The sequence below is a fragment of the Ranitomeya variabilis genome, chromosome 6 (assembly GCF_051348905.1).
Source record: "Ranitomeya variabilis isolate aRanVar5 chromosome 6, aRanVar5.hap1, whole genome shotgun sequence".
Taxonomy (NCBI): Eukaryota; Metazoa; Chordata; class Amphibia; order Anura; family Dendrobatidae; genus Ranitomeya; species Ranitomeya variabilis.
Genome location: NC_135237.1, coordinates 99,661,994 through 99,689,840, shown reverse-complemented (window position 1 = coordinate 99,689,840; position 27,847 = coordinate 99,661,994). Strand labels below are relative to the sequence as shown.

Genomic DNA, 27,847 nt, shown 5'->3' with positions numbered 1-27,847 from the left:
CTGGAGGTGACATGCCTTCTGACTGATAAGCTTCTGAGATCACGGCCGTGATCCAACGTGCAATTGAGGCCTTAGAGGCCTTCTTACCCTTGTTCTTACCCCCAAAAAGAATAAAAAGATTTGGATCTATACGCCAAGAGTCCGTAGCTTTAAGATAGTCCAGGACCCCCTGTCTGACATCCAGGGAATGGAGGACTCGCTCTCTCTCATTAGAAGGGTTATTACAAAAGGAAGGAAGTATTATTGCCTGGTTCCTATTTTTGATAGAGGCTACCTTCGGGATAAATGACGGATCTAATTTCAGAATTAGACTATCATCCCTGATCTGGAGGTAGGGATCCCTTGTACATAAGCCTGAATTTCTCCAACCCTCCTGGCCGTAGTGACAGCTACTAAGAAAGCCATTTTCCGGGTGCGGATAGAAATGGGCATATCATCCCCCATAGCGTAAGCACCTTTACACAGGGCTCTAAGGACTAAGTTAAGGTCCCATGATGGTAATAGCTGCCTAATGGTAGGACGCATTCGTTGGGTAGCCCGAATGAACCTTATTATCCATGGGTGAGATGCCAACGGATAGTCCAGAAATGAGCTTAGTGCGGATATCTGGACTTATAATGTGCTGGGACGAAGACCCAGGTTGAATCCCTTTTGAAGGAAGTCCAGTATGCAGGGAATGTCCGGAGATCCTGATACGACGTCGGACCTGCCACCTTCTAGACAAAACCGCTTCCAGATTTTCTGGTAGATGGCTGAAGTAACAGGTTTTCTACTACTTTGGATAGTAGTTATGACCTGATCTGATAGGCCTTTTGATTTCAGGATGTCCCTTTCAGGATCCAGGCTGAAAGACGAAGTCTGCTGGGGTCTGGATGGTATACTGGACCCTGGTGGATGACTCTCCCCTTGATAGGCAGTTCGACGGGATGGTCGACTGCTAAGGTCCCCAGTACGGGAAACCAGCTTCTTCTCGGCCAGAATGGGACAATCAGGATGACCTTTGCTTGATCCTCCTTGATTTTCCGTAGGACAGCTGGAATTAATGCCAGGGGAGGGAACGCGTATGAGAGAGGCTGGTTCCACTGCTGGCTCAGTGCATCTATCCCTTCCGGGAGATCCGCTGGGTTCAGAGAGAAGAATCTTGGGGTCTTCGCGTTTCTTCTGTTTGCGAATAAGTCGATATCGGGGGTTCCCCATCGGTGACAAAGTCCGGAAGATGCTCTGCTCCTATTCCCACTCTGTTGGACGCAGATCCCGTCTGCTTAGATAATCCGCTACCACATTTTGAGAGCCTTCTAGGTGGATAGCCATTATCGATAACACTGTGTCCTCTGCCCAATTGAAAATCGTCTCTGCGAGATCCTGCAGTGGCTGATATCTTGGGCCTCCTTGATGGTTTAGAAATGCAACCGTCGTTATATTGTCGGAGAAGATTCTTACGTGTTGATCTGAGAGCGTAAGCTGATTGTGTCTTAGTGCTTGCCAGACGGCATATAGCTCTTTGAAATTGGAAGATCTGCTTCTGATGCTTGCTGGCCACCTGTCTTGCAGGATTCTGCCCTGTAGATGGGCTCCCCATCCCCATGCGCTGGCATCCGTGGTAACGACCACGTAGGGGGAGGTGGTCCATAGGACACCCACCTTCAGGTTCTCTATGTGTCCACCAGTGGAGAGATTTCCGTGCTAAGCTTGACAACCTTAGTGGAGCCTCTAGGGAAGACTGACGTCGATCCCACACTGACAGGATCTGCCTCTGCAGGTGTCTTGAATGGCTCTGAGCCCACCTGACGCATGGTATACAAGCTGTCATTAGACCGAGAACTTTCATTGCCATTCTTACGGTGACTCGATGCTCCAATAGATACTTGACCCGCGTCTGAGTTGTCACTCGCCTGACATCTGGCAAAAAGGACGTTCTTAGTCTGGAGTCCAGACACACACCCAGGAAAGTTTTCCTCCGTTCTGGTAGTAAATCGGACTTCTGCCAATTTAGTACCCATCCAAGATGTTCCATTACTGCGATTGTTCGGGCTCTGTGAGGCACCAATAGATCTACTGAATCTGCCACGAGAAGAAAGTCGTCCAGATACGGAATTATTATAACGCCTTGGTTTCGCAGGAAGGCCACCATTTCTGATACAAGCTTTGTAAAAATACGAGGAGCTGAAGCCAGTCCGAACGGGAGGCCCTGGAACGGATAATGGAAGGTCCCTGATGGCAGCGCTACTGCAAACCTCAGCAGATTCTGAGATGAGGAATGTACTGGGACCTGATAATAGGCCCTCTTTAGGTCGATAGTACACATAACCGCATCCTGATTTATGAGCTGAACTGCTGATCGAATGGATTCCATTCGAAACCGTTTGTATCTCACCCAGGCATTCAAAGGCTTTAGATTTATTATGGTGCAAGTGTCGCCCGACGGCCTTGTGATAGTGAATAGGGAGGAGTAGTGCCCTTTTCCTATCTCTGACTGAGGGACCGGGATTATTACCTCTCTCCTGAGCATGACCTGTAAGGCTAGTTTCACACTAGCGTCGGGAACAACCCGTCGCTGTGCGTCGGGCCGACGTTCCCGACGCTAGGGTGGTCTCTGCCGCACAACAGGGGCAGCGGATGCATTTTTCCCACGCATCCGCTGCCCCATTGTGAGGTGCGGGGAAGTGCGGGGAGGTGGGGGCGGAGTTCCGGCCGCGCATGCGCGGTCGGAAAAAGTGGACCGTCGGGAGCAAAAAACGTTTTTTTCTCCCGACGGTCCGCTACCACACGCCCAAGCGTCGCAAAACGGACGCGACGTTTGGCAATGCGTCGCAAATGCGTCGCTAATGTTAGTCTATGACGAAAAAACGTATCCAGCAAGAACTTTTGCTGGATGCGTATTTTCGGCAAAACGACGCATTTGCGACGTATTGCAGTTAACGCTAGTGTGAAACTAGCCTAAGTCTTTTAGTATGGCCGACTCTGCCGTGACTATAGTAGGAGCGATGTACCTTTCTGGGGGAGGGGAGTAAAGCTCTATGCTGTATCCGTCTGACACAGTTCTGAGAACCCACTGGTTCTGAGTAATCTGAGCCCAGTTTTTTGCAAACCTCCGCAGTCTTCCCCCAATGCTGGTGGCGTCATTGTGGCTTATTTCTAGTGGATGGACTAAAGAAAAAGCCTTTGTTTCTGCCACCCTGTCCACGGGAGCCTCTGTAGGATCCTCTGCTGGACCGACCTTGGCCTCTCGGATCAAACTGTTTCTTGGAGAAGAAACTTCTCCGAAAAGGCAGGGGTCGTCTGGGTTTATCCTCCGGAAACCCTTTCTTTTTATCGGATGCTGACTCAAGGATAGAGTCCAGAGCCGGTCCAAACACCCTCTTTACCGAAAATGGAATAGAACAGAGTTTGGACTTAGATGCATTGTCACCAGACCAGGATCTCAGCCATACTGCCCGCCTAGCTGCATTAGATAGAGAGCTGTTACGAGCTGAAAATCTGACTGACTCTGCTGTCATATCTGAAAGGAATGCCATAGCGGACTTCAGATATTTTGCATTCTCTTCCTATCATGATCTAGGGGTCTTATTAGCTAATTGCTCTTCCAACTGCCCCATCCACAGATACATAGACCTGGCCACCGAGGTGGCTGCTATGTTTGTTCTGATCAGGGCCGCAGATGCCTCCCAGGCCCTTTTCAGGAGAATGTCCGCCTTCCTATCCATAGGGTCACGAAGACTGGAGGAGTCTTCAAATGGTATAGCAGTTTTCTTGGTGACTTTAGCAACAGGAACGTCAATTTTAGGGACCTCCTCCCATAACTTGACTTCGAGATCAAATGGCAAGCGGCCTTTAAAGTCACGTGACAGAACCAAACGACGCTCGGCCTCTTTCCACTCTTCCAGGATCATAGCTTTGATATGATCACTTATAGGAAATACAGTCTGATTCCGAGCCACTAGTCCCCCAAACATCAAGTCCTGTCTGGACTGCGGTTTGGAAGTGTCCTCGATCTGCATCGTATTTCGTACTGCCTGTACGAGTTCGTCCGTTTCTTCAGACTGGAAGAGATACTTCCTGTTCTGATCCTGGCTTCCTACTGGGATTTCTCCCTCCTCTTCTGATGGCGAATCCCTGAGTTCGGAACCTTCATCAGAAGAATACTCTGGCTCCCCCTGGGGTTCCTCCCGTCTGGCACGTTTGCGACCCACTATAGGACTGGCCGGGCGTGAATGTGAGAGGCTGGATATAGAGGCCTGAACCTCTTCCCTTATTAGGGACCTCATCTCGGATAGCAGAGACGACTGCTCGTCCTTCATGAACTTAGAAGTACAGGCTGTACAGAGGGTCTTGCCATGGGAATCTGGGAGCTTTACATGGCATACAGGACATCTGATGCTCTTAGCCCTGGCCTTCCCAGATTTTTTAGCTGTAGCAGGGGGAGCAGCGGGGTTTCCCTTATCCTAGACAACATAAGATAGGGAGTAATAGGCTAGAAGGTGTGCGGTATTTTGTGATGTAAGGGTATACTGCCACAGGCAGACTTACCCCTTCCTCTTCAATTCGGTCTTCCATATCCGATTTTGAGGTATACAACGCACCACCGCCCAAAGCTGGACGCTACACACCAGCGACCGCTCTGCTCAGCGTTCTCCACCGTGGAGTGTTTGAATTCCCCGCTCTTAGAACGCCACCGGAAGTGACATTTCGCCGGCTCTGACAAAACCGGAAGGGACGCGGCTCCTTAGATCAGGAAGTGCCGGCCGGCTGTAGCGACTCCCAAACTACGCCTGCAGCCTGGAGACCTTTCGGGATCGCTGCCGCGTCGTGAACCGAGAGCCTCCCACTGGGAGGAGCGGTTCAATCCCGGAGCTTAGTCCCGCTCCGCGCCTTTGGGGTAGGGGGACTCCCCGCTGGGGAGTTTCGACCCTGAGCCATTTGACAGGGGGAAGGCTCTGGATGACCGCACGATCCCCCTGAGCTCGGTAAGCATGCTGCTCCTCTTCGTGTGTCCCTCCATGCAGGGACAGGAAAAACACTGAGGAGTGAGGGGTGGTACCGGATATTTAAACTCTCGTGTGTTTCCTGTCCCAGCAAGGAGGGGGGGAGACTTCCTTCATGGTGCTGTCAGGAGGGACGTCCTGGAAAAAGCGATCAAAAACTGTCACGTGTCCGAAAATGTTACCATTAAAAATGTCAACTCGTCCCGCAAAAAACAAGACCTCACATGACTCTGTGGACCAAAATATGGAAAAATTATAGGTCTCAAAATGTGGAGACGCAAAAACTTTTTTGCTATAAAAAGCGTCTTTTAGTGTGTGACGGCTGCCAATCATAAAAATCTGCTATAAAAAATGCTATAAAAGTAAATCAAACCTCCCTTCATCACCCCCTTAGTTAGGGAAAAATAATAAAATTAAAAAAAGGTATTTATTTCCATTTTCCCATTAGGGTTAGGGTTGGGGCTAAAGTTAGGGTTAGGATTACATTTACGGTTGGGATTAGGGCTGGGATTAGAGTTAGGGGTGTGTCAGGGTTAGGGGTGTGGTTAGGGTTACCGTTGGGATTAGGGTTAGGGGTGTGTTTGGATTAGGGTTTCAGTTAGAATTGGGGACTTTCCACTGTTTAGGCACATCAGGGGCTCTCCAAACGTGACATGGCGTCCGATCTCAATTCCAGCCAATTCTGCATTGAAAAAGTAAAACAGTGCTCCTTCCCTTCCGAGCTTTCCCGTGCGCCCAAACAGGGGTTTACCCCAACATATGGGGCATCAGCGTACTCGGGACAAATTGGACAACAACTTTTGGGGTCCAATTTCTCTTGTAACCCTTGGGAAAATATAAATTTGGGGGCTAAAAATCATTTTTGTGAAAAAAAAAAAAAGAATTTTGATTTTCACGGCTCTGCGTTATAAATAGTGTTGAGCGATACCGTCCGATACTTGAAAGTATCGGTATCGGAAAGTATCGGCCGATACCGGCAAAGTATCGGATCCAATCCGATACAGATACCCGATACCAATACAAGTCAATGGGACTCATGTATCGGACGGTATCCCTGATGGTTCCCAGGGTCTGAAGGAGAGGAAACTCTCCTTCAGGCCTTGGGAACCATATTAATGTGTAAAAGAAAGAATTAAAATAAAAAATATTGATACACTCACCTCTCCGACGCAGCCTGCACCTTACCGAGGGAAGCGGCAGCGTTCTGTGTTTAAAATTCGCGCTTTTCTTTCCTTTACGTGAAGTCCCGGCTTGTGATTGGTCGCGTGCCGCCCATGTGGCCGGGACGCAACCAATCACAGCAAGCCGTGACGTAATTTCAGGTCCTTCAGGATTTTAAAATTACGTTCCGGCGTTGTGATTGGTTGCGTCGCAGTCACATGGGCGACGCAACCAATCACAGCAAGCCGTGACGTAATTTCAGGTCCTTCAGGATTTTAAAATTACGTCCCGGCTTGTGATTGGTTGACCGCGAAGCAACCAATCACAAGCCGGGACGTCACGGGAGGTTGGACAAGCGCGCATTTTAAAATGCGCGCGTGTCCAGCCTCCCGGCTTGTGATTGGTTGACCGCGAAGCAACCAATCACAAGCCGGGAGGCTGGACACGCGCGCATTTTAAAATGCGCGCTTGTCCAGCCTCCTGGCTTGTGATTGGTTGATCGCGACGCAACCAATCACAAGCCGGGACGTCACGGGAGGCTGGACAAGCGCGCATTTTAAAATGCGCGCGTGTCCAGCCTCCCGTGACGTCACGGCTTGTGATTGGTTGCGTCGCCCATGTGACTGCGACGCAACCAATCACAAAGCCGGGACGTAATTTTAAAATCCTTAAGGACCTGAAATTACGTCACGGCTTGCTGTGATTGGTTGCGTCGCCCATTGCGACGCAACCAATCACAAAGCCGGGACTTCACGTAAGGAAAGAAAAGCGCAAATTTTAAACAAAGAACGCTGCCGCTTCCCTCGGTAACGTGCGTCGGAGAGGTGAGTATAGCAATATTTTTTATTTTAATTCTTTCTTTTACACATTTTTACATTAATGTTGTTTCGATACCGATACCACAAAAGTATCGGATCTCGGTATCGGAATTCCGATACAGCAAATATCGGCCGATACCCGATACTTGCGGTATCGGAATGCTCAACACTAGTTATAAACTGTAGTGAAACACTTGGGGGATCAAAGCTCTCAAAACACATCTAGATAAGTTCCTTAGGGGGTCTACTTTCCAAAATGGTGTCACTTGTGGGGGGGTTTAATGTTTAGGCACATCAGGGGCTCTCCAAACGCGACATGGCGTCCCATCTCAATTCCAGTCAATTTTGCATTGAAAAGTCAAATGGCGCTCCTTCCCTTCCGAGCTCTGCCATGCGCCCAGTCGTTTACCCCCACATATGGGGTATCGGCGTACTCAGGACAAATTGCACAACAACTTTTGTGGTCTAATTTCTTCTCTTACCCTTGGGAAAATAAAAAATTGGGGGCAAAAAATAATTTGTGAAAAAATATGATTTTTTTATTTTTACGGCTCTGCATTATAAACTTCTGTGAAGCACTTGGTGGGTCAAAGTGCTCACCACACATCTACATAAGTTCCTTAGGGGGTCTACTTTCCAAAATGGTGTCACTTGTGGGGGGTTTCAATGTTTAGGCACATCAGGGGCTCTCCAAACGCAACATGGCGTCCCATCTCAATTCCAGTCAATTTTGCATTGAAAAGTCAAATTCCCTTCCGAGCTCTGCGGTGCGCCCAAACAGTGGTTTACCCCCACATATGGGGTATCAGCGTACTCAGGACAAATTGTACAACAACTTTTGGGGTCCATTTTCTCCTGTTACCCTTGGTAAAATAAAACAAATTGGAGCTGAAATCAATTTTGTGTAAAAAAAAATTTAAATGTTAATTTTTATTTAAATATTCCAAAAATTCCTGTGAAACACCTGAAGGGTTAATAAATTTCTTGCATGTGGTTTTGGGCACCTTGATGGGTGCAGTTTTTAGAATGGTGTCACACTTGGGTATTTTCTGTCATATAGACCCCTCAAAATGACTTCAAATGAGATGTGGCCCCTAAAAAAAAAATTGTGTTGTAAAAATGAGAAATTGCTGGTCAACTTTTAACTCTTATAACTCCCTAACAAAAAAAAATTTTGGTTCCTAAATTGTGCTGATGTAAAGTAGACGTGTGGGAAATGTTACCTATTAAGTATTTTGTGTGACATATCTCTGTGATTTAAGGGCATAAAAATTCAAAGTTGGAAAATTGCGAAATTTTCAAAATTTTCCCCAAATTTCCGTTTTTTTCACAAATAAACGCAAGATATAATCGAAGAAATTTTACCACTATCATGAAGTACAATATGTCATGAGAAAACAGTGTCAGAATCGCCAAGATCCGTTGAAGCGTTCCAGAGTTATAACCTCATAAAGGGACAGTGGTCAGAATTGTAAAAATTGGCCCGGTCATTAATGTGCAAACCACCCTTGGGGGTAAAGGGATTAATGGAAGCTTTCCTGTGTTTAGGCTCTCAGCTGTGCACTATTAGCCACTTCCATCTCCTATATAATCTGGGCCCTGGCTAGCACTCATTGTCAGCGCAAGCTTATGCTGCATGGCTGGAGGTTGTTGTTTGTTATTGGAGAAGGCGGGTGGCGGATTTATCTGTGATTGTTGCTAGGTTTTGAGTGTGTGATAATTCCCTTTCTTCTCCTAAAGTAAACCAAAGTGATTTAACCCCATCCTCCACACCCCAACTGCATTCCTCTGTTGTATGTGTGAGTATATTTGTATGTTTGGAATTTTTCGTTACCCCTGTTCGTATTACCTTGTTAGTCTGGTTAGTGTTTTATGGTACACGACTACTCCCCTCTTTCCTGGGTGGGGAGGGTACAGACTGAGAGCAGAATCATAAGCTAAGGCAAGGTACGTGGCCCTGGCGTCTTCACTATCAAAAGTAATCTAGGTTGCCCCTAGGGTTAGGGACAGGGAAGGAGCACCTGGTCCCGAGACAACCGACAACAGTCGTGACAATAACACATGCAATCCACATAGACAAACAAATTAAACCATAGATGTCCAAAAGCTGTGTAATAATGAGAAATGACACAGTGAAAAAATATTGAAAACAATTACTGAAATGTAATTTTTTGCTTCGTACAAGAGCCTTTGTTGATGATGACAGGTTCAAGATAAGCATTCTATAAGTTGAGAAACTTGTCACAGGCATTACTCAGGTGTCATTTTGGCCCATTATTCCACACAAACACTCTTCAAATCCTGTAGGTCCCGTAGGCTCCTATGAATTTTGAGCTTCAGCTGATTCCATAAATTTTCTATAGGTGATTGGCTAGGCCATTCTAACAGCATTATTTTTGTTATCTGAAACCAATTGAGAGGTTCCTTGGCTGTGTTTTTGGGATCATTGTCTGGCTGAATTGTCCACTCCATTTTTATCATCATCACCCTGGCATTTTTACCCCAAAATATCTCTGTACATTTGTCCATTCATTCTTCCTTCAATTACATGAAGTTTGCCAGTGCCGTATGCTGAAAAACATCCCCACACTATGATGTTCCCTCTTCCAAACTTAATCGTTGGTATGGTGTTTTAACATGGTGTCTAATATGGCATCCAAAGAGTTCCATTTTGGTCTCATCTGACCAGACTATATTCTCCCAGTATTGTAAAGACTTCTCTAAGTGTTGTTGAGCAAACTTTGAATGCGCTTGGAAATGCTTTTTGTTCAGCAATGGACTCATGCGTGGTGAGCATGCATACAGGCCATGGAATTTGAAATCAAGGTCCAATTTTAGCACCGGGGCCCCCCATTGGAATCTAGTTACACCACAGATGGCTAATAGTGATGAGCAAGTATACCTGTTGTTCGGGTTATCCCCGAGTATTTATGACTGCTCGGAGATTTAATTTTCCTTGCCGCAGCTAGATGACTTGCGGCTACTATTTTATTATTATTATTTATTTATATAAAATAAGATTGCCTTGTGCAGGCATGTACTACGGAGGACAGAGAATGAACTTCAATCCAATATTGCAGCCAGCGGGTAAGGAAAGGGTGAATCAAACACCCGAAAACCCCGCCCCTATGGCTGAAAATTGTTCCCTCCAAATTCAGGTGACAGAGTCCCTTTAACCTGGAATTGGAATGAACTAAGCATCCCACACTAACCTTGTCTCAACATACAATATCCCCTCCATTTCTTAAGGTGTAATATAGACAATACCCATCGGCATATCATTTTATGTTCTATAGATAGCTTTGGAATTTTTAATAGTATAGAGGTACACGGCCCTCTACAGTAGTGGTGCTGTTGGTGCTCAAGTCAGGCGTCCAACCCGTCAATGTAGTAACAAACTTGGCACTCAGTATGAAAAAAAAAAAAAAAAGCGCTGTGTGTCAGTGTTCAGCGTTCCTCCTGCTGCACGGCGTCTTGACCGCAAGAACCTGGACACACAGCGCTGCTCACCTGCAATTGACCTGCTCCTGCCTGATGCGCTTTTCCTGCCGTGTGATATCCAGCAGTCCTCCAGCACATATCCATTGCAGCAGGTAAAAATAATCCAGCGCTCATTTGCTCATACTGAGCATTCCTCCATATCCAGTTCATGTTGAAGAATGTTCTGATGAAGGTCCTATGTTGGACCGAAAATGTTCATAATTAATTTTTGTCTGGATGCACAAATAAAAGGAAGCTCTATTTTTTTCATACTGTGCCAAGTTTGGAATTTTTAAGTCGGTGCTGGACTCTTCATCAACACATAGATCAGTAATCTATTGTGTCTTGTAGTGCAGCAGGGATGGTGCAGTGTGACAGACAGGCAGGAACCCAGGAAAGTTAAAAACAAAGTATTTTAATGTCCAAAGAAACTCACACTGGAACTCAAAAGGTGTCCTCCGGATCGCACCTACTTTTTCGTATATAAGCTGCGGCCACCACCATTAGGGGCTTATCTACAGCATTCTGTAATGCTGTAGATAAGCCCCCGATGTAAACTCAAAGATAAGAAAAAAAAGTTAGATTATACTCAACTGGGGGGGGGGGGGGTGTCTGGTCCGATGGGCGTCGGGGTCCGGAGCTTCCAATCTTCATGCGATGACATCCTCTTCCTTGATTCCTGTCACGGCTCCGGAGTACTTTATCTGACCTGTTGAGGGCAGAGCAAAGTACTGCAGTGCGCAGGCGCTGTGCCTCTCTGACCTCTCCCTGCGCCTGCACACTGCAGTACTTTGCTCTGCCCTCAACAGGGCAGACAAAGTACGCCTGCGCAGGAGCTGCGACAGGTAGCAACGTAGAGGACGTCATTGCATGAAGATGGGAGGCGCCGGACCCGGACCGCAACACCCATCGGACCGGGCCGCCCCTGGGTGAGTATAATATAACTTGTTTTTCTTATCTTTCAGGTTACATGGGGGGCTTATCTACAGTATTACAGAATGCTGTAGATAAGCCCTAAAGGCAGTGGCTGCAGCTTATATATGGAAAAGTAGGTGACAGATTCCCTTTAAAAGTTTGAGGGAATTTCTAGGTAAATACACCATAAAAGTCTGCAATTCTAATTATTAAAATTATGTAATATAATATAACACTACACAGTTTTAAGATTACTATTAGTTGTCATGTAACGCTATAGGAATAAAAGTAAAAGATAATTTTCATACTTAGGGGAAGCAGGGCAGAACATCTTGATGGATGCAATAGTTTGTCATTGACATGTAACTTTCTTTTATCTTCACTTAGACAAACAAAACCAAGAACACAAGCGCAGCATCCAATTCAACATACTGTGCCTCTAAAGTGTTCCTTCTCTTTGATGTCAGTAATGATATTAGACAAGCCATGTTCTCGCTGAATCAAAGCTTCAGGGTTGTGTTTATAGATTGTACAATTTCAGCCTTTTATCTTCAATGTTACCTACCAGGAAACAGAGGATATCTGACAACTCTCTATCAGTTATGTGACCAAGATCTAGATTGCTTAATGAATGACACCAGGTAGATCGGAGAACGTTGGTCAAATAGGTTATTCAACTTTATTTAATCTGATGCAGATACTAAATGAGAGGAATTTAAAGTAGTGCTACCAAGATGTACCCTTATGGAATAAAAGACGTGAAATAGCCCAATCCGTGGCGTCTGGACTTATCCTAGTCCTGGAATAATATAGAAAAAGTCAGCTTACCAGCACGATGTGCTAAACGCGAAAAGGCCATGGTCCATTTTTTCCCACTCTCCCTGCACGGCCCACTATGTTCCAAACATTGCAATAAAGGACTGATTTTAAGGAAGTGGTGAATGTCACATTTTTTTTCTCTGACATGTTTTGCATATCACCTTTTTGCTGAGTACCACCATATTCCCAGTGAACAGACCGTAGATGTTCACAGCAGGGTGAATAATTTATTTAATCCACAGTGCTTTGGTGCCGAAGACTGTTTTTTATTTGAGGGGTTATACTAAGTCTACACACTACGTTAAAATGTGTTTTTTTATGCGACAAAAAACAAAACACTATCATACTAGGAAGAATAGTTTCAGATCTTTTTACACCTCAATGTCACCCACAATCCGTACAATTCAATTGCAAAATAAACAGAAATCTTGTTGGGTGGAAAAAGAACAATACAGAATTAAAATAATGTGGTTTCATAAATATGCATGCCCTTAAACTAATACTTTAAGTACCCTTTGGATTTATAAAAGCATTGAATCTTTTTGGGTAGAAGTCTATTGGAAACGCACATATGCAGTTAGCAAGCTTTGCCCTCTCTTCCTTATAGAAGTATTCAAATGTGTCAAATTGCGATTGCATCTCCTGGTTACAGTGGCTTTCAGGTAACCTCACAGATTTTCAATTGGATTTAGGTCTCGGCTCTGCCTGGGTCATTCCCAAACTTTTATCTTCATTGTTTTGCTGAATTGGAGGTTTTCTTAGCGTCGTTGCTGTGCTGAAAGATGAAATTAATCTTTAATTTTTTAGCAGAGGCCTGAAGGTTTTGTAGCAACATTCATATTTGGAACTATTCATAATTCACTTCATCTTGTCTAAAGCCCCAGTCCCAGCTACAAAAAACAGCCACAAAACATAATGGTGCCTCCGCCATGCTTTACTGTGGGTATAATGTTCCTTGTTGATGGACAGTGTTGACTTTGCGTCAAACATTCCTTTTGGATTTATGGCCAAAAAGTTCAACCTTGGTCTCTTTAGACCTTAACATGTTTGACCATATGCAAAAAGGTTTTTTCAAAGATAGACTGGGATGTTTTTCTTTGTAAGAAAACACTTCTGCCTTGCCATCCTACCTCACAGGCCAGATATATGAAGAATACAGTAAATTGTTGTCACATGCAGTACTTGCCAGAAATTCCTGCAGCTCTTTTAATGTCGCTTGAGGCCTTCTAGACCAATTTTCTTCTTGTCTTTTGATCAATTTTCCAGAGACGTTCAATTTCAGATAATGTCACTGTTGTGCCAAATTTTAAGGCACTTCTTGATGACTGTCTTAACAGTGTTCCATGGTATATCTAATGCCTTAAGGTACCGTTACACTAAACGACTTACCAACGATCATGACCAGCGATGCGATCGTTGGTAAGTCGTTGTGTGGTCGCTGGGGAGCTGTCACACAGACAGCTCTCTCCAGCAACCAACGATCAGGAGAACGACTTCGGCATCGTTGAAACTGTCTTCAACTATGCCGAAGTCCCCGGGCAGCACCCGGGTAACCAGGGTAAACATTGGGTTACTAAGTGCAGGGCCGCGCTTAGTAACCCAATATTTACCCTGGTTACCATTGTAAAAGTAAAAAAAAAAAAAAAACACTACATACTCACCTTCTGATGTCTGTCACGTCCCCCGCCGGCGGCTTCCCTGCACTGAATGTGTCAGCGCCGGCCGGCCGTAAAGCAGAGCACAGCGGTGACGTCACCGATCCAGCGATGACAGCGGGTGATCAGCGACGAAATAAAGTTCTGGACTTCTAGCTCCGACCAGCGATATCACAGCGGGATCCAGATCGCTGCTGGGTGTCAAACACAATGAGATCGCTATCCAGGACGCTGCAACGTCACGGATCGTCGTCGTTCTCGCTGCAAAGTCGCTTAGTGTGAAGGTACCCTTAGGGTACCATCTCACAGTGGCACTTTTGTCGCTACGACGGCACGATCCGTGACGTTCCAGCGATATCGCTGTGTCTGACACGCAGCAGCGATCAGGGACCCCGCTGAGAATCGTACGTCGTAGCAGATCGTTTGGAACTTTCTTTCGTCGCTGGATCTCCCGCTGTCATCGCTGGATCGGTGTGTGTGACACCAATCCAGCGATGCGTTCGCTTGTAACCAGGGTAAACATCGGGTTACTAAGCGCGGCCCTGCGCTTAGTAACCCGATGTTTACCCTGGTTACCCGGGGACTTCGGCATCGTTGGTCGCTGGAGAGCTGTCTGTGTGACAGCTCTCCAGCGACCACACAACGACTTACCAACGATCACGGCCAGGTCGTATCGCTGGTCGTGATCGTTGGTAAATAGTTTTGTGTAACGGTACCCTTAGACATTTTTTTTTTTATATACCCTTCTCCAAATTGATCACTTTCAACAATGAGATCTATTTGCTGTGTTGTAAGCTGTTTAAAAGGACAATGGCTTCTGCTGGAAAAATGCAACTAAGATAAGATCAGAAAAATCCTATTAGAATAGCTAAACTTCATACTGAGTTAATCAGAATCACTGCAAACGTTGACAGCTGTGTACCAACTATTGTTTAACATGGGTTTACATGTGATTTGCTCATTCTTAATACAACCACATCCTCCATTATAAGAGGATGTCCACATTATTTTATAGTTTGTTTTTTTAAAATTTTCCCCCTCAAAATGATCAGTTTTTTTCTTTTTTTCAACTAATTTATACAGATTATTGGTGACATTAAAAGGTGGAAAAAGTTCAGAAATTCTTCTTCTCGGTATGAGGTTTTTTTTTTTAACATTCTATATTTTACAGTCCAGCCAGCATGCCAAACACTTCTTTCCCTGCATTCCACACACACTAGGTAGTTCAGCTAATGTGTACTCCTGGTAAATTGGTAGGTGTGCCTGTAAAGGACTAATTTTTACTGGAAAAAGAGTATATAACTGCAGGCTCAGACCACTTTAGGAATACATGAAAATATCAAGAATAACTTATGTATGGTACATGTGACAGGTAACACAGAAAATGAGAAGATCAGTATAGATCTATCGTGCAAAGCTTGAAGATAATACTTTATCTAGCAATATAAGCTACTAATAGGCTCTAACCTCAGTATCCAGAAACCTGTCTGGCTCATGACATGGATTCCATGGTCGCAGGTTTGGAGGAGGAAGGTAATCCAAGAACGGATAGATGGATGATCTGCTGTAGTTAAAGCCATGGATTCCATCTTCAGGAAAAACTATAATTTCAACACCCTGGTATGAAAAAAAAAAAAGTCATTAAATACATTCCATTCAACACTTAACTAAAAATGTTGGAGCAGAGGGTGTGGCGTAGTGTGCATGTAGAGAGGACATGTCATCGGAGAGCTCCCACTGCACTCATCCTGTGGCGCAATTTAGGGAGGAAAAAACCTCTACCCAGTGGCTGACAGATGCTGGAGGTACTTTTTCAGGTCTGTGGTGGTGAAGATTACATGAAGCAGAAAGGGAGGACGGAGTGGCACCAAACATCCAAGATGGCGCCTGCACGTTCTGTGGCCGGAGGAAGAGATGTAGGAGGAGAGGTAGTGGCCAGACTGGAGCAATACGCTCATAGAGCATTCACGCACAGCCCACAGAAACTGAGGTCAGTGAGTGGCAAACGGGTACTGCATAATGTCCCCCAAAGAAATCTAGATTTGCTCCATTAGTTCACGAGGAGAGGGAGGAAGACCCCCCCCCCCCCCCCCCCCCCCATGATACAGCATCAAACCCCCAGGTGCACAATAATGCGGACCCGAAGCACGCAGAGAGCACTATTGGTGTAAAATCCTTAGGGGAATCTCCATATTTAATGGATGTTTTGAATTAATATTGTATTTTATTTCTGGTATTTTGTATTGTGAAGCATGCTCCGAATGGTTGTGAGCTGCTTTTGGCCCCATGCCTTGCTGGAAAGGGTAGGCTCATACTGTTTGAGGGAAGGAAGGAGGGGGGGGGGGGTTGTAAGGCTTCTTCCCCTCCCCCTCAAACAAGCTATCTGCTGCAGGTTTGGATTATATGGAGGGTAAAAAACATCTGAAATGGGTGACTGACAAGGATAGTTGCATTTATTCACTAATTTAGAAATTAGCAGAAGTGACCAACAGTCCCCAAATGGGGAATTGTTCTCCCAACTCACTAGTAGGGTATGAAGCAAGCAATTGTATCTAATAAAACATAAAAAACATGTCATATTAAAAAGGTACAAAAGGCACACCCAAATGAATTGCCTATAAGGCAATCAACCTTACCTACTATGTGAAGGAATACAAAGTATCCCAGTATGGGTAAAGCAGCATGAAAAGACACAGTGGTCTATTACAATTTATCAAACAGTAGCCCACCTTATACGAAATCTAAGTGGTCAGGTCACCAATATATTATAAAGCAGCTGTGTTGATAATTGACAAGATTAAATAAATAAGAACTCTCACCCGATTTGGTGCATCCAGGGGGAAGTTCACCAAGGGAGCAGAAATCCTGTCCAAACTGGAAGTGGGAAACTGGAAAGCCCTGTTCATACTGGCCCAACTCCAACTCCCCATTGCTCCCGCCCTAACAAGGGCAGTCCACATTTAGCCCTTTGTATTACATATACCCTATAATGTCCCTGCGTGTTTCCTGACACGTTTCTTCCAGACAAGATTTTTCATGGGAAAATTGGCACATGCTCTAAAAATCTGACACTATGTCTATATCTTTATTTCCTGGTGTTGGACCTGACAACATACTGGTATAGTAAATGAGTGTGATTTAGTAGAACTACTAGAGTAACACAGGCTTAGGCCTAAGCCCGGATGCTTCCTGACTTTAAGGCTTGTGCATAAAATCTGGTTGGCACGCAAGAAATGTTTGGGAATGGGAGAATATGTACACACACCCCCACCAATCAGGAATAACCCCTTTTTGAAGGAACTGCAGCATTTGGAAGGTGTTGTGAAATGGAAAAGGAGGAGATTGAGATATAAAATTTATGTAAGGAGGGTTATTTTAGCACGTTTGAACATTTAAAACATACACAAATTAAAAGTAACTCAGACTCCTGAGCTCTAATTGAGTGCGGTAATTGTAGATACTTGATGTCAATTTTTTTTGTCAAGCTCTTTGAATGGGGTGTTGAAAAATACTACAGGCCTTATATCCTTCATGCATATCTCCTTATTACTAAAAATCCTGGGAAACCCTATGGCTGTAGTTAAACCCAGATGGGAGGGGGATTTGGGACAAATTACTTCAGAAGAATGGGATGATGATATTTCAGAATCACCAGGGAAAGTATTGATAAATACGACCCAAAGAAAATCCCAAATATTTCTAATACACAGAGTATATAGACCTATACAGGGTTGGCTTCAGGACAGATGATTGTTGCCCACGTTGTAGGGAAGATGGCGCAGACTTGGTCCATATGTTCTGGTCCTACTCTTACCTGGTTGGGCTGTGGGAGGAGGTGGGTAGATTGAATCACGAGGGAGAGGGGGAGAGGGAGATGTGGGAAATACTGGAAATTCAGCCCCACAACAACTGGCCAAATTCAGCCCCACAACAACTGGCCATAGTCAAAATACTTCATGAAACCAAATAGACCATATCTGAACACTGGTTGGCGAAAATTGCCCAGTGAGTGGAAGAGGTTGTGAGCAGTTTAAATACCACCATTCTGATGGAAAAAAAAAAAGTTATACATCACGGGGGGCATATTATGAAATTTGGTAAACAGTGGGGGGAATGGATTAAATGGAATGCAATATTTAACTTCTCTAAGAAGAGACCTAATGTTTCAGATATGAAAACACCTTACTGTATGGTTCTCATGTTGAAATTGTAGTCTAGATATTGTACCCAGTATAATATTAAAATGTGAGTTCAGATAAGTGAAGGTTGGGAGGGGAAGATTGGGCATGGTATTATAGTCAAACAAGGATTGACACTAAAATGAACTCCATTTCTTGGGATTGTATAATATGTATTTTTAATCAACCGCTTGGTAAGTTATAAATAAAAATAAAAATAAATAAAAAGGGGGGGGGGGGGAACAGGTCAAAGGGTCATGGGTGATCAAGTAACATTTATTGCGCAACACTGGATCCTCACCTATACAGGCTCCATATAGCGCAATGAGGAGGTGGTTACACTTGTACATGAATGTTTAAGTCTGTGTGTGTCATGCCAACAACCACTTAATTGTATGGAGACTAGGATGGCTAATGGGCAAAAGGGATCCTAGTCGTGAAACATGCAAATATCAGGAATTAATTATATATTCTGTATATTCTGTGAATAGGTTGTTGAGGATTAGAAAAACATGGCGGCCTTCTTTTACAAAACAATGTTTATTTCAAAAGGGAAACTGTCAACAAAAGGAAAAAAATATATACATTAACCTATTAACCTGCAGCCACAGTAGTAATCTGCAGGTAAACATCATTTTATACATATGTGGCAGAATAACTGGAAGTGAGTCTGTAGGGAGAAAAGAAAGTTATATTCTTCCTGCAGCTGCTCGCTTCTGGTCACAGAAGCTGCACAGGGCGCAGTGATCAGTCAGAACTCACTACACAGTGAACATGCTGTAATTACTCCCCCTGCTTCTCCACTGACAACTTGCTTATTTCCATCCTGTCTAACACCAATGAGAATACTCCTTAAAGGGAACCTGTCAGCAGGATTGTGCTCAGTAACCTACAGACAGCGTCAGGTCGGCGCCGTTATACTGATTACAATGATACCTTGGTGATGAAATCAGTCTTGTGGTTGTTGTTTAATCTTTATTTTCAGTTAAAGAGATTGTCTTGCTCCAGGGCAGCGCGCGTGTGTGTGTGTGTGTGTGTGTGTGTGTGTGTGTGTGTGTGTGTGTGTGTGTGTGTCTTCATGTGGTGCTCTGTTTCCATATTCATCTGTATGGCTTCAGACAGGTCACTGATCTCTTAGAGACCTGCCCTCTATTTTACATACTGTATATAACAGGGTTTTGAAAAAAAAAAAATCACATTCAGCAAGAGCCTGCGCTGTAGCATGATTGCATGTATAATGTCTAGTTATTTATTTTGTTTGGTGATATAAAATGTACTTAAAAAAAAAAACAAAACAAAAACCACATGCATCGCTGATAGATGCTACTGCACAGGCACTGCTGGCGCCATTTTGCTAGAGGAAAGAAAAATGCTAATTACTTACCGATAATTTGATTTTCCAGATCCATGACAGCACCGTTACGTGAGATGGCTCCCACCCCCAGGAACAGAAAACCTGCAGCAGAGATAAAAGAAGGGGGCGGCACCTCTCTCCTCAGTTTGCTTTCAGAGTATACAAGGTAACCGCTTTATTAGTTCAGGTATGCGTAGATTATGTTCATTTTCCAAAGACATAACAAATCATATGTATATTTAGTTAATAATATCTCATCATCATTGGGTTTTTTTTATTTTTGCTTTTGTGAATCACACAACCATCACCAAGATAGGGTGGGAATTAATGCGGTGCTGTCATGGATCTGGAAAATCAAATTACCGGTAAGTAATTATAATTTTTTCCCTTCCGCATGACAGCACCATTACGTGAGAGGAAGAAATAAAAAAGACTCCTAGGGTGGGACAATAGCAGATAACACTTTTCTCCCAAAGGCAAGATTTGATAGCCCCGGATCTAGCCTATAGTGGCGGAGGAAAGTAGAGGGTGAGGACCATACCGCTGCATTGCAGATCTGTTCTACAGATGCATTTGCCCTTTCCGCCCAGGATGTGGCGATGGCCCTTGTAGAGTGGGCCGTTACACCCAGTGGAGGAGCTTGCCCTAAAGAGGAGTAGGAGAGTGAGATAGCCATACGAAGCCACCGTGCGATAGTTGATTTTGTGGCCTTCTTTTACCTGTTTGCCCCTTGGAAGGCAGACAAAAAGGGCTAGTGACTGTCGCCATTGTTTTGTTACTTCTAGATATTTAAGTAGGTAACGTCTGACATCCAGGCAATGGAAGTTTTCGTCTCCCTGGGATTTTAGGTTGGTACAAAAAGAGGGCAAAACTATCTCCTGGTCCCTGTGAAATTTTGAATTGACCTTTGGTAGGAAGGCCAGGTCAGTTTTTATAATTACTTTGTCATCCAGAAATGTAGTGTATTGGGGGGGGGGGGTTACAGAGATAGCTTGAAGTTCACTAATACGTCGAGCTGACGTAAGGGCAACCAGGAGAACTGTCTTTAGAGTTAGAGCCTTTACCGAGATGGAAGTAAGGCTAATTTCACACTTATGTCTTTTTGAAGACATTGCAATGCGTCGTTCTGTGCAAAATGCATCCTGCAAAGTTGCCCGCAGGATGCGTTTTTTGCACATAGACTTGTATTACCGACACTGGATGCGTCGGTAATTGGCGGACCGTCGTCACAAAAAAAGTTCAATGTAACTTTTTTGTGCAACGCATCCGCCATTTTCGACCACGCATGCGCGGCCGAAACTCCGCCCCCTCCTCCCCGGAACTCATAATGAGTAGCGGATGCATCTGAAAACTGCATCCGCTGCCCACATTGTGCACCATTTTGCACAACGTCCGTCGGTACGTCGGGCCGACGGTTTGCGACGGACCCGTACCGACGGAAATGTGAAAGAGGCCTAAGAGGCTCAAAGGGAGGAGAGGTTAGGGCATTTAACACTAAATTTAGATCCCAGGGAGCTACCTTTGGCCAAGGTTTAAATGGTCTGGCCGTAAAAGGAGGCACACTCGGGAGCAGAGCGTGCGGCTCCATGTATTCCCACGCGGCTGCACGCTCTGCTCCTGAGTGACGACGGCAATGCCGGGTATTAACATGCGAGACTCGGCTGTATTTCCCGCATGTGTGATCCCAGCCTAATCAGTATAACGGCGCCGACCTGACACTGTAGGTTACTGTGCACAATCCTGCTGTCAGGTTCCCTTTAAGTACTTTCTGCCTCTGTTTCAGGCTGATTCTAACAGCACCAAGTCTGACTTGGGTTGGCTTCTCCACATTAATTTAGAATCCATAGGGAGCATAACACTATCTGGGGTCTAAGGTGAGTTTATTCCTTATTTTTAGATGTGATTTGCAAATATATGAAAATATAATGTTTTTCTACATTTTTTGTACTATAGATAAAACATGTTGAATGCTACTTAGCATTGAGAAGAAAAGAAAATGCTAAAAATATATATTTAATCTGGATCAGGTTGGTCTTTATTGCTTTGCTTCAGTGGATGACAAACATTTAACATTTTCGTTGGACGCATTACAATATGCTAACAGGAGCGATCCAAGAAAATCCTGTTGTAAATATAAAATGTTGGCGTTAGGAGCTAAGTGGGGACACGGGTTTTAAATCTTACTTCTATTGTTAATAAAGTCATTTAAAATAAAGGTGAACTCAGGGCCGCCATCAGGGCATTACTGCCCTGACTGGCGTATGGGGCCCGGTGGGCAGAGGGGGCCCGCATCGGGCCCCATCTCTTCTGCTCATCTGGCCCGGGCCCCAGCGGCAGGCGGCTTCTATCGGTAACTGAATCTGCGTCCGAGTCGCAGGTTCAGTTTGCCTTACGGGCCCGCAAGGCAATGGTTAAAGCCTCCAGCCAATCGGAGGCTGGCAGCTGATGGCAGCGCGCATCGCCGGCGTATGACGTCATTGTCATTCGCCGGCAAGTGCACACTGAAACGCCGGGAGGGATCTTTGCCGCAGGAGCGCGGCCAGGTGACCAGTGATCACTGTATTACCTGTACACAGACTGCATACTAAGTACAGATCTCCTGTGAATACTGGCACTTATGGTGATATTAGTTTTGTGGCGTTTTTTTTTGTTATTACTGATCAGTATTGTAGTATTCAGTCACTATGTGGTGGTAATATGTTGTCCAGCCATGGTGTGGTGGTATTTGTTCCTTATATGTGCTATCATTTGGTCACTGTGGTGGTAATATGTGGTCTGGTCATGGGGCGGTGGTATTTGTCTCCTGTATGTGGTATTATTGGTGATCATATGGTGGTAATATGTGGTATGGTCATGGTGCGGTGGTATTTGTCCCCTGTATGTGGTATTGGTCATTTTAAAAATTGAAAAATAAATAAAAATATACCTAAATTGTATTGGATACTTTATCAAATGTTTAATAGGTTAGAGTAGGGTAGGGCCCGACCTTGTCGTGGTTGCGGCTTTAAAAATCTTTTGACTGTGGACAGTTCAAGGGGTGGAGGCGGGGCTGGGGTGGAGCCTGGGCGGAGTCTCAAGGGGGCCCCGAACATTTTGCCAGTATGGGGCCCCGAAATTCCTAGTGGCAGCCCTGGGTGAACTGCAAAATACCTGACAGTGATTAATACTCACATAGACGAGCCATTTATAGCCTGACGATGTTACAACCAGTTACTTACCCTTTTAGCAGCAGCAACAACCTTCTGCTCATAAATATCTAGGTTTTTGGACATAAACTCCAAGGCAAATGTTCGATTGGACGGATCTGCGGAGTTGTGGTTCAGTATAGCATGGTGCTCATACACAGCGGCAGTGTAGTAATCTATTGTAAATGCAACTCGCAGCATATAACAGCAGTCCAAAACACGCATGACCGCTTTGATGCCCATCTCTCTTGCAAAACAATCGATGCCTAGAAAAATAAATTCAATAAAATTAATAAAAGCAGCAACAAAGCATTATTTTTTGCCTAAGGTAAATAAACAGAATATGAATATCGCTAATGCCTTGCCATAATATAGCTTTCCAAGAGCAAGTGGAAGAAAGTTGGGTGTGGGTCATGCTCTGCCCCCGTATAATTTGAGGCCTGTTGGCACACAGTGAGGTGAAATACACTGCTCAAAAAAATAAAGGGAACACTAAAATCTCACATCCTAGATATCACACTCCAGTTGTAAATCTTAATTCACTACATAGTGGAATGTGTTGAGAACACTAAAACCTAAAAATGATCAACATAAATCACAACTACAACCCCTGGCAAAAATTATGGGATCACCGGCCTTGGAGGATGTTCATTCAGTTGTTTAATTTTGTAGAAAAAAAAAGCAGAGCACAGACAGGGCACAAAATTAAAGTTATTTCAAATGGCAACTTTCTGGCTTTAAGAAACACTAAACGAAATCAAGAACAAAACATGTGGTAGTCAGTAATGGTTACTTTTTTTAACCAGGCATAGGGGAAAAATTATGGAATCACTCAATTCTGAGGAAAAAAATATGGAATCACCCTGTAAATTTTCATTCCCAAAAATAATACCTGCATCAAATTAGATCTGCTCATTAGTCTGCATCTAAAAAGGAGTGATCACACCTTGGAGAACTGTTGCACCAAGTGGACTGACATGAATCATGGCTCCAAAACAAGAGATGTTAATTGAAACAAGGAGAGGGGTATGAAACTCTTAAAAGAGGGTAAATCATCACGCAATGTTGCAAAAGATGTTGGTGTTTCACAGTCAGCTGCAGGCTCGGACTGGCCCATAGGGGAACAGGGGCATCCCCCGGTGGGCTCCTGTGCAGAACTGGGCCCCCGACCCAACTGTTTTTGTAGTACTTGTCATAATTCACTTTATTCACTCTGTACAGAAAAAAAACAGCATCTCATTCATTAAAGGGAACTTGTCAACCCCCCCCCCCCCCAGGCATTTTTAACTAAAAGAGCCACCTTGTGCAGGTAATGCTGCATTCTGACAAGGTGGCTCTTTTAGTTCTGGCTGCTGTAAGTGCCGAAATAATCAGTTTTGTAATTTGTCCTAAATAGCTTTTCTTCAGTCTAGGAGGCAGGCCTTTCCCCCCCTGCTGCAGACGCCACACAGCCGTCACTCAGATCTTCTTGGCGCCGGGCGCTGCCTCCTCACCGCTGTTTTGAAATTAGCCGGCGCCTGCGCTCTTTTCTCCTGCCTTGGGCAGGCGCAGTGAGCGCTGCCCGTCCTCTGTCAGCATATGCAGTCTGGCTGACTGCTCCTGTGTTGATGCCCTGCCTGTGAATCCCAGCCCCGCAATGTGAATAAATCGGAAGACAATGCGGGGCTGGGATTCACAGGCAGGGCGGCCGTACAGGCGCAGTCAGCTAGACTGCATATGAGGACAGACGGGCAGCCCTCACTGCGCCTGCTGAAGGCAGGAGAAAAGAGCGCAGGCGCCGGCTCATTTCAAAACAGCCCTGAGGAGGCGCCCGGCGCCAAGAAGATGTGAGTGACGTCTGTGTGGTGTTTGCAGCAGGGGGAGGAAAGGCCTGCCTCCTTGACTGAAGAAAAGGTATTTAGGACAAATTACAAAACTGATTATTTCGGCAGTTACAGCACCCAGAACTAAAAGAGCCACCTTGTCAGAATGCAGCATTACTGCTGCACAAGGTGACTCTTTTAGTTAAAAACACCTGGGGGGGGGGGGGGGGGTGACAGGTTCCCTTTAACCAAACTACTGACTTTATTATTATATAGAGAGATATAGGGTCATTTGTGAACTATGTTTGCGTAATATTTGTATGCAGGTGAAAAGTGGGCCCCCAAAGTCAATGTTACTGGTGGGCCCTTGGCACCCCAGTCCGACACTGGTCAGCTGTGTCTAAAATTTGGACCAAATACAAACAACATGGGAAGGTTTTTAAAGGCAAACATACTGGTAGACCAAGGAAGACATCAAAGCGTCAAGACCGGAAACAAAGCAATATGTCTCCAAAACAGGAACGAATTGGTGTCTCCAAAACAAATGAGGAACGAATGGGTGGAAACTGGAGTCAACGTCTGTGAACGAACTGTAAGAAACCGCCAAAAGTAAATAGGATTTACATACAGAAAAGCTAAAAGAAAGCCATCATTAACACCTAAACAGAAAAAAACAAGGTTACAATGGGCTAAGGAAAAGCAATCGTGGACTGTGGATGACTGGATGAAAGTCATATTCAGTGATGAATCGCGAATCTGCATTGGGCAGCATTGATGATGCTGGAACTTTTGTTTGATGCCGTTTCAATGAGATTTATAAAGATGACTGCCTGAAGAGAACATGCAAATTTCCACAGTCATTGAAGATATGGGGCTTTATGTCAGGTAAAGGCACTGGGGAGATGGCTGTCATTACATCTTCAATAAATGCACAAGTTTATGTTGATATTTTGGACACTTTTCTTATCCCAACAATTGAAAGGATGATGAAATCATTTTTCAAGATGATAATGCATCCTGCCATAGAGCAAAAACATTCCTTGAAAAAAGACACATAAGGTCAATGTCATGGCCTGCAAATAGTCCGGATCTCAATCCAATTAAAAATCTTTGGTGAAAGTTGAAGAAAATGGTCCATGACAAGGCTCCAAACTGCAAAGCTGATCTGGCAACAGCAATCAGAATGTTGGAGCCAGACTCATGAAGAGTAGTGATGAGCGACTGTACTCGTTGCTCGGGTTTTCCCTGAGCACGCTCGGGTGACCTCCGAGTATTTATGACCGCTCGGAGATTTAGTTTTCATAGCGGCAGCTGAATGATTTACAGCTACTAGCCAGGCTGAGTACATGTGGGGGTTGTCTGGTTGCTAGGGAATCCCCACATGTAATCAAGCTGGCTATTAGCTGTAAATCATTCAGCTGCCGCAATGAAAACTAAATCTCCAACCAGTCACAAATACTCGGAGACCACCCGAGCAACGGGTACACACTCTCATCACTAATGAAGAGTACTGTTTGACACTCATTAAGTCAATGCCTCAGAGACTGCAAGCTGGTATAAAAGCCAGAGGTGGTGCAACAAAATACTAGTGATGTTTTGGAGTGTTTTTTGTGTTTGTTTTTCACGATTCCATAATTTTTTCCTCAGAATTGAGTGATTCCATAATTTTCCCCCTATGCTAGGTTAAAAAAAAGGAACCATTACTGACTACCACATTTTTTTGTTCTTGATGTCTTTTAGTGTTTCTTAAAGCCAGAAAGTTGCCATTTGAAATTAGTTTTGTGCCATGTCTGTGGTCTGCTTTTTTCTACAAAATTAAACAACTGAATGAACATCCTCCAAGGCCGGTGATTCCATAATTTTTGCCAGGGGTTGTAATATCCCACGGAGGTCTGGAGTTGGAACGATGCTCAAAATCAAAGTGGAATATCGTAGTTACTTACCGATAACGGTATTTCTCTGATCCCATGACGGCACCACGGAGAGAGAGAGGGATCCTCCCTCAGGGACAGGAAACCTACAGGTGAAAAAGGCGGTACCTCTCTCCCACATCAGTTGGTTTACAGAGACTTAACAGAACTTCAGCTGTAACTTAAATGTTATCAAACAAAAACCTTTTAATTTTTAACTTATCAGAGGCACCGCGTGACTAAATATTAAGATTGACTCTAGTGTTCACACTCACACGTGAAGCCATGACCTCTGCCATCAATTTCGTAAATACCCTCGGGGCTATGGCTAGACCGAAGGGAAGGGCCCTGTATTGGTAGTGCTTTAGCTCTCCCTGCATTAATACCGCCACTCTGAGAAATCTCTGGTAGTCTGGGTGTATGGGCACATGGTGGTATGCGTCCTTTAGATCGATGACAGTCATAAAACAAGACGGATGAAGAGTTCTCACACATGTCTTTATTGTTTCCATCTTCAAACTCTCCGTCACTAGGTACTAATTCAATTTTAAGTTTCAATTAAGTTTATTATTGTCCTGCAAGTCCCATCCGGTTTCATCCGAAGAAACTGAGGCGAGTAGAATCCCATGCCTCTCTTGTGGTTTGGGTCCTCCTGTAGGACATTCTTTGCTAAAAGCATCTGTATCTCCTTTTGAAGGCTGAGCTGTTCAGCTTCTGCCTTCCTCTGAGGTGTTATGACAAAGTGACGAGACGGCCTTGTATGAAAAATTAGTTTGAGCCCCGTTTTTATTATATTTAGGGTCCATAAGCTCCCTGATATTTTTTCCCAGGCTGGAAGAAAGTGTGCCAGTCTTCCTCCCACCTGGGGACCACCTTCATTGGGGTTGTTTCTTGGTGTCAGGCTTGTTGAACAAGTAGCCTTTTCCCTTAAATTTTTTATCGTCCCATCCTTCTTTCTGATTTTTTGGTGGCCTTCTACGCATAAATTTTCTGTTCTGAAAGGACCGTTTATATAATTGATTAGGGAACCCCGGGAAGGCTTTTTTCTTATCCCCCGCTTTCTCCAGGATATCATCTAAGGTAGGGCCGAATAGAAATTCCCCCTCACAGGGTATGGAACATAATTTGGACTTTGTTTGTAAGTCCCCCGGCCAGCATTTGAGCCATAAAGCCCTTCTAGCTGCGTTTGAAAAAGAAGCAGCTCTTGCCGCTAGTCTGGCAGAGTCTATAGATGCATCCGCCAGGAACGCCGCTGCTCCTTTCATTATCGAGACTGAATCTAATACTGATTCTCTTGAGGATCTATCCTTTAGTTGTGACTGTAGATGGTCCAACCACACCATTAATGCTCTGGCAGTACATGTGGAGGCTATAGCCGGTTTTAGTCCCCCCCCCCCCCCCCGCGGCTTCCCAAGCACCTTTTAGAAATACCTCAGCCTTCTTATCCATAGGGTCCTTTAGGGTCCCCATATCTTCAAAAGGTAAAGCAAATTTTCTCGATGCTTTTGCTATTGCGACGTCCAGTTTTGGGGCTTTACTCCAGGAAGAACAGGCTGGGTCATCAAAAGGATATTTCCTTTTCGGGGTT

The 27,847-nt window shown here is 44.6% G+C and overlaps 1 protein-coding gene across 1 annotated transcript in view; it reads right to left on the bottom strand.

Moving 5' to 3' along the window:
- The window catches only part of BTD (biotinidase), a 57,175-nt gene that overhangs the window by 7,609 nt on the left and 21,719 nt on the right, over positions 1–27,847 (bottom strand). The window contains exons 2-3 of the mRNA XM_077268854.1: positions 22,581–22,813; positions 15,298–15,447 (exon numbers count right to left, since the gene is read on the bottom strand). Coding sequence (XP_077124969.1) covers positions 15,298–15,447; positions 22,581–22,790 — 360 coding nt within the window. The 5' untranslated portion in view covers positions 22,791–22,813. The remainder of the gene's footprint in view (positions 1–15,297; positions 15,448–22,580; positions 22,814–27,847) is intronic.